Source organism: Dipodomys merriami, unplaced genomic scaffold (assembly GCF_024711535.1).
Source record: "Dipodomys merriami isolate MVZ:Mamm:240054 unplaced genomic scaffold, mDipMer1.0.p SCAF_6, whole genome shotgun sequence".
Classification (NCBI taxonomy): Eukaryota; Metazoa; Chordata; class Mammalia; order Rodentia; family Heteromyidae; genus Dipodomys; species Dipodomys merriami.
This window is the reverse complement of record NW_027206179.1, coordinates 66,319,282-66,326,139: the sequence shown is the minus strand read 5'-3', so window position 1 is coordinate 66,326,139 and position 6,858 is coordinate 66,319,282. Positions and strand designations below refer to the sequence as shown.

The window sequence follows — 6,858 nt, the reverse complement described above, 5'->3', positions numbered from 1 at the left end:
TCCTGCCCAGGCTGGCTTTGAACCTTGATCCTCAGATCTCAGCCTCCTGATTAGCTAGGATAATAGGCATGAGACACCAGTGCCCACCTGAACACGTCTTTTTCCGATGGAGTACATGGCCACCAAGGACTATGAGATCACGGTCTTCCTTGGGTGTGACTGACAATGGGAAAGCTACAGTGACTGTGATAGAGAACTTAGTAAATGCAATGGTGAGAGGAAGGAAGCCATGTCAGTCAGCTGGGCAGATGGCGAATCACTCATGGAGCCCAGAAAACTGTGGAGGAATAGTACTGCTTTGGATACTCTGTGTTTAAGGATATGTGGGAATGGAAGCAGTTAGATAGATGATCTCAAAAAAAAATTTTTTTTTAAAAGATGGCTGTTGCAGCTAAATGGAACATCCAAAGGAGTTCCTTTTCTCCCAGTTCTATTTTGGTATGTACTAAAACCCTCTATGACAAAGACAAAAGTATGAAAAGGCACAGACTAATTTTTTCAGGTAACATGGCTGTGAGGGGATGTATTCAGACAATAAACGGGGGATCACAAGGAATTAAAGAGTTTTGTTAGTTTTTGTTTGTATAAAAGCTTAGAGATAGCTGGGCACTGGTGGCTCATGCCTATAATCTTAGCTGAGATCTGAGGGTTTGGGGTTCAAAGCCAGCCTGGGCAGGAAATTCCATGAGACTCTTATCTCCAATTGAACACCTAAAAGCCAGAAGTGGAGCTGTGGTTCAACTGGTAGAGTGCCAGCCTTAGCAAAAAAGCTTAGGAATAGGGCTGGGAAGGTGGCTCAGTGGTAGAGCGCTTGCCTTGCATGCCTGAGGCCCTGGGTTCGATTCCTCAGCACCACATAAGCAAAAAGAAAAAAGCCGGAAGTGGTGCTGTGGCTCAAATGGTAGAGTGCTAACCTTGAGCTGAAGATCTGGGGGACAGCACCCAGGCCCAGAGTTCAGGCCCCACGACCGGACCCAAAAAAAAAAAAAAAAAAAAAGCTTAGGAATAGTACAAGGCCTTGAGTTCAAGCCCTAAGACCAGCAAAAAAAAACCCAAAACCTGAAAATCTTAGAGAGAGATTTTAACATGTCTATATGGACACAAAAAAATGAGTGCAATTCAGGTGTGGATGGATCATACCTGTAATTCTAACTACTCAGGAGGCTGAAAGCTGAGGACTGCAGTTCAAAGACAGCCCAGGCAGGGAAGTCCAGGTAATGCTTAGTTCCAATTAAACATAAAAAAAAAAAGCCAGAAGGGTCTCTCCCCCTCCCGCCTCCCCAAATAACCTAATCAATAAATGGGCAAAGGAGCTAGAGATGTCTCAGAAAAAGAAGTAAGAATGGTCAATAAACACATAAGGAAATTCTTAACATCCCTAGCCATATAGGAAATATAGATTAAAGTAATATTGAGATTCCATCTCACCCCAGTAAAATTGAGCAGCATTGAGAATTCAAACAATAATAAATGCTGGCAGGGATGTGAAGGGAAAAAAAGAACCCTATTATACTGTTGGTGGAAGTGTAAATTAGTATAACCACTTTGGAAAGTGGCTTAGGGGTTCCTCAAAAACTAATCATAGGCAAGGCACTGGTGGCTCACACCTGTACTCTTAGCTACTCTGGAGGCTGAGATCTGAGGATGTTAGTTCAAAGCCTGCCTGGGTAGGAAAGTCTGTGAGACTCTTATCTCCAATTAACCACCAGAAAACACAAAGTGCTCAAAGTGGTAGAATACTAGCCATGAGTAAAAAGAGCTCAAGGGCAGCACCTAAGCCCCAAGTTCAAGCCCCATGATCGACCAAAAAAACCAAAAACCAAACAACGGCAACAACAAAACCCTAAATATAGAATTACTCTATGAACCAGCTATAGCACTCTTGGTCATCTATCTAGAGTATTACAAGTATTATGGTGTGATACTTACACACCCAAGTTCATTGCTGCATTAGTCACAAAAGCCAAGTTATGGAAATGGCCCAGATGCCCTATAGCAAATGAGTTGGATCAAGAAAATGTGGTACATATGCACAATGGAATTTTACTCATCTGTTAGAAAGAATATTATGTCATTTACAGGGAAATGGATGGACCTAGAACAAATAAGTGAGATAAGCCACGCTCAGAGAGACAAATGGCACATGTCTCTTATATGTGGAAGTTAGATCTAAAATTCACTAGGACTTGATAACCTCTTCAGCTCAAGGGGAGCACTCTACCACTTAAGCCACAGAGCCACTTCCAGTCTCACAGACTTTTCTGCCGGGTCTGACTTTAAACTGCAATCCTCAGATCTCAGCCTTCTGAGTAGCTAGGATTACAGGCATGATGAGCCACCGGCGCCCGACTGGGATTTTTTTTTTAAGCACATATTCAGTTGTGTCTGTTAGGTTGTGCTTTTCTATTGTGAGCGTTTGGGGCTTTTTTTTCCCCAAGGGACTTGGCCAATCTACCTATTTAACAAACTTTACCTATTCATTAACAAGTGGAGCCGAAAAAGTTGGTGCAGAAGCTGGACCAGTAAATAAGGAAAGGAACAGACTTACAGCACAAGACACCCTCTCTCAGCCTCGTTCTTATGAGATCTCTCAGACCATATGATCATTTTCAAGATGAGGAGATTGAAGCTAAGGAGTCAGCATGAAGTGAGAATTCCACTTCAGGATTAAGTCCTGGTTTGTTTCTAAACTGTACTTATGTGCAGAGAACTGGTAACTTGTGAAAAATAGCTCACTCGTCCAAGCTGTCCTTTTAACCTGCAATCCTCAAACACACATTACCCATACTCCTTTAAGTTTCTCATTAGTGCCTAACCAGATGTAATATGCACCGAATCACCTGAAGAGCTGATCCAAGGAGGGTTGTGATTCCTATGTCTAATGATGCAGATGAACCACACATCACCTTCAACAGCAAGTTTCCCAAACCTTATCACAATTTGAATCCTCTGCCACGGGCGAGACTGGCTCAAGCTGCCATCCAGCCTCCCGGCGCAAGCGCGGCCCAGCACCATCTCTGAGCATGCGCGGGCCGCGGCGTAGGGGCGGGGCCCTCCTTCCCGGAAGTGCGCCGACTCCCACGGAGGGTGCGGCACGTGGGTCGTCCGCGCGCGCCCAGCAGGGTAGGGGGAATCCCAGGCGCCCTGGAGCCACCGGCGTCGGTGGCCGCGGCGGTGTCGTCCCTGACCATCGCCGAGGCGTTCGTTCCTGTGGTCGAGAGCCCCGCCCCGCCCCCGCCTCCGCCTCCCGCGTTCGCTAGAAGATTCATCTGCTCCTTCCCGGACTGCAGCGCCAACTACAACAAGGCCTGGAAGTTAGACGCGCACCTGTGCAAGCACACCGGGGAGGTACGGAGGCCGGGAGGGGGGCGTGGCGCCGGGGAGTGGGGCGGGGCGGGGCGGAGGCTGGGCCCCGGCCCGGGCCCTGGGCGGTCGGGCGTGGCGGCCTGGCCTTGCCCGACGTGCTCGACCTTGGCATCCTAGGTAACGAAGTTGGCATGACTGTCGTTTGGGGACTGCAGTCTTTTGCAAGGGCTCCAGGCTTCCCAAGCAACCCTTCCTCCCCCGCGCCCCGGATTTTAAGTCTTTAGTCTGGCCACACACCTTCCGATGATATGAAAATCGTCACCGCCAGGAACTCATCCTAAGCATCCGCCTTCTGCAGCTGGCCCTGGAGATGGCGGAACTTGGGCATTCACTTTCGTATAACTCAGTACCACCTGGGGAGCTGTGAACGAAACGCCTTGGACCTGTTTTTGTTTTTAGCGGGGCTGGCCGGCCGGGGACTAGGTGGGAATGTGTGAGCTCAGTGGGAAGGAATCTAGCCCTGCGAACGTCTGATTTTTAGCAGCTGGAACGTGCGGGGAGCCTGGGGACCTGGAGGTGGAAGGCGGGTTGGTATGATTAGTGAGGGATGGGACGAGGTGAAGTCCGAAAGACCAGTGGGATATTTGTGGTCCCGGATTTGCATTTGAATTTTGTTCTGAAAGCAGTGGGGGTCTTGGGAATGTAGATAAGATGATATGTTGCCGCAGTTTGTTGAAGGTGAGGAAAATAAGACTCAAATTGGCCCAGGAATCTGCCCCATTTTCCAGTCCTCTTCAGGGTCCATGTTGGTTCTGCTTCAGCCAAGGCAGGCTCTTAATTTCTTAAGCCTGAACCTGCATCCAGGCCTTTGCCTTTTGCATATATCCTAACTTATGGAACACTTCCCTTATGTATGTTGAGTTCCCATCCTCACCCTTCCTAATATTTGAATGACGACCACCCACCTCTTCATTAGACCCTCTTCTCTTGCTTTTTGCTCTTCCTCTTCTTTCCTTGACTCCTCTTCTGCCCTCTGCATATCCCCTCCCTTCCCATTTGCTTCTTCAGCAGTCTCACTCAGTCACTGCTTTAGCTCCTAACATCTTGTATGCTGTATCCCTTGGTCTGCCACTTGCCCATTCTGTGCCCAAATGACAAGGTTTGTTACCAGTCCAAATTAGAACTCATCTTTCTTTTGAACATATGTTGGGGAGGGATACTGGATCTTGAGCTGGGGGCCTTGCAAACATACTTGGCTTTTTTAGCTCACGGCTGGCATTCTACCACTCGAGCCACCCCTCTACCTCCTGCTTTTTGCTGGTTAATTGGAGATAAGTTTTGGATTTTTCTGCTCGGTGTGGCTTTGAATCAGGATCCTCAAATCTCAGCCTACTGAGTAGCTACGATTGCAGATGTAAGCCATCTGTGCCCAGCTGTCATCTTCCCTTTCAGAACTGAATACTGTATTTTGGATATTGACACTGGCATATTGGATATTGACTTGGAAAACTTGGAATCTTCTTTGTTGTCACAGCTCACAGAGCTGTTAATCTGACGGATAGATATTGAGCCTGCTTTCATGAGTGGTGCTGAGCAAAGTTTTATGGCTCTTGTGATGCAGTCCTTGGTGACTTCATGTCCACTGGCTTTGCTTCTAGTGCTCTGATGGAGGTCTTGATACTTTCTGTATGTGATGACATAATGTTTTCTGTGGTTATAGATACACCTAACTAGCTATTTGGGGGTATTTTGGCTTTACTTATGGATTCAGAATGGAACCTCCCTCAAACCACTTGAGGAAGGAAGCAGTTAGGGTTGTAAGCTGTTTGCTTTGCTTTGCTCTGACACTTGTGAACTGTTCCACAATGTGATGCATTTTGAGACAGGATCACTCCTTCTTCTGTCCTAGGCTTTCTTTAATGCTGTGACGTGCACATGTGCAGATAGGCATGCTCATACTGTAGTGATCCTGTCTAAGGTAGGAGCAGGTTAGCAAGGTTGCACTGCTTCTGGGAAGGCTACTTGCTTATTTTTTATATTATCTATGCAACAAAATCGCTGCAGTGCTTTGTGAGAAGCTGTGGCATTTATGTTATATAACTTCTTGTAATGTCCTGTCTGGGTGTAGCCTGGGTATAGCGGGTACTTAACATACTTTGGGAATGGAAACTGTTGAGAGAGAGAGAGACAGAGACAGAGACAGAGAGACAGAGAGACAGAGCGGGTACTTAACATACTCTGGGAATGGAAACTGTCGAGAAAGAGACAAAGACAGAGAGACAGAGAGAGAGAGACAGAGAGAGAGTCTATGACATTGCCTATTAGTTAGGGTGGGCTTTTCGGTATTTCAACGGGTTTCTTTTCTTTCCGCTAGAGGCCATTTGTTTGTGACTATGAGGGTTGTGGCAAGGCCTTCATCAGAGACTACCACCTGAATCGCCACATCCTGATCCACACTGGAGAAAAGCTGTTCGTGTAAGTAGAGACTAACTCAGCTGCTGGTTTGGTGGTTTTGCCAGTACTGGGGCTTGAACTCAGGGCCTGGGCACTGTCCCTTAGTTTTCTGCTCGAGACTGGTGATCCTCCACTTGAGCCACAGCTCTACTTCTGGCTTTTTGGTGGTTAATTGGGTCTCATGGACTTATGTAACTGTAACCCCTCTATATATTGCCTGTATAATAACAATTTTTTAAAAAAGTGTCATGAACTTTTCTGCCTGGACTGGCTTTGAATGGCTATCTTCATGATCCCAGCCTTTTTGAGTAGCTAGGATTCCACGCATGAGCCATAGGCTTGAGAACAGGTTTTGAATGTGTGGAAGACAGAAAAGAGTTTGTGGGTCATTTGTGTAATAAATTTAGGAATGAGTTGATGTGAAGTTCTCTGGCATTTAATAATCTCTCTCCCTTTAAAATTCATAGGATAGGAAAAGTTAGTTGAGGAGGTACATACCTGAAATCCCACTACTTAGGAGGCTGAGGCAGGAGAGTCTTTTAAGTTTGAAGCTACCCTGGGCTGTCTATAGAGAGAGGTCTTGTTTCAAACCACAGAAAATAAAATTTAAAAAAATACATACATAGTATATAAAAAATCAAACTTGAAAAAGAAACACAGTTTTGAAACACATTAGACAGAAAACAGTACCCTGGACAATTCCTGTTTCAGTGTTGTCAGGGTGTTTACAAGCAATATGAGTGTGAACAAGAACTTTCAGAAGTTGATTAACAACTATTCTGTTTTTGAGAGTTGAGTCTTTGCACCACTGCTGTACATATTTTAAGTTTACTCTGAGTAAAATTATTGGGCTGGGAAGGTGGCTCAGTGGTAGAGTACTTGCCTTGCATCCATGAGGCCCTGGGTTCAATGTCTCAGCACCACATAAGCAGAAAAGGCTGGAAGTGGCACTGTGACTCAAATGGTAGAATGCTAGCCTTGAGCTGAAGAGCTGAGGGACAGTACCCAGGCCCAGAGTTCAGGCCCCACAACCAGCAGAAAAAGAAAAGAAAAGAAAAAAAAAGTGAAATTATTTCTGAAAGGGTGGCTACACTGTTT

At 46.1% G+C, this 6,858-nt stretch overlaps 1 protein-coding gene across 1 annotated transcript in view; it reads left to right on the top strand.

The window, feature by feature from the left end:
• Window positions 1-378: 378 nt before the first annotated feature.
• Gtf3a (general transcription factor IIIA) overlaps window positions 379-6,858 on the top strand; it is a 15,887-nt gene continuing 9,407 nt past the window's right edge. Inside the window, exons 1-3 of the mRNA XM_070003319.1 lie at window positions 379-472; window positions 3,044-3,348; window positions 5,681-5,781. Of these exons, the coding sequence (XP_069859420.1) occupies window positions 379-472; window positions 3,044-3,348; window positions 5,681-5,781 (500 nt within the window). The remainder of the gene's footprint in view (window positions 473-3,043; window positions 3,349-5,680; window positions 5,782-6,858) is intronic.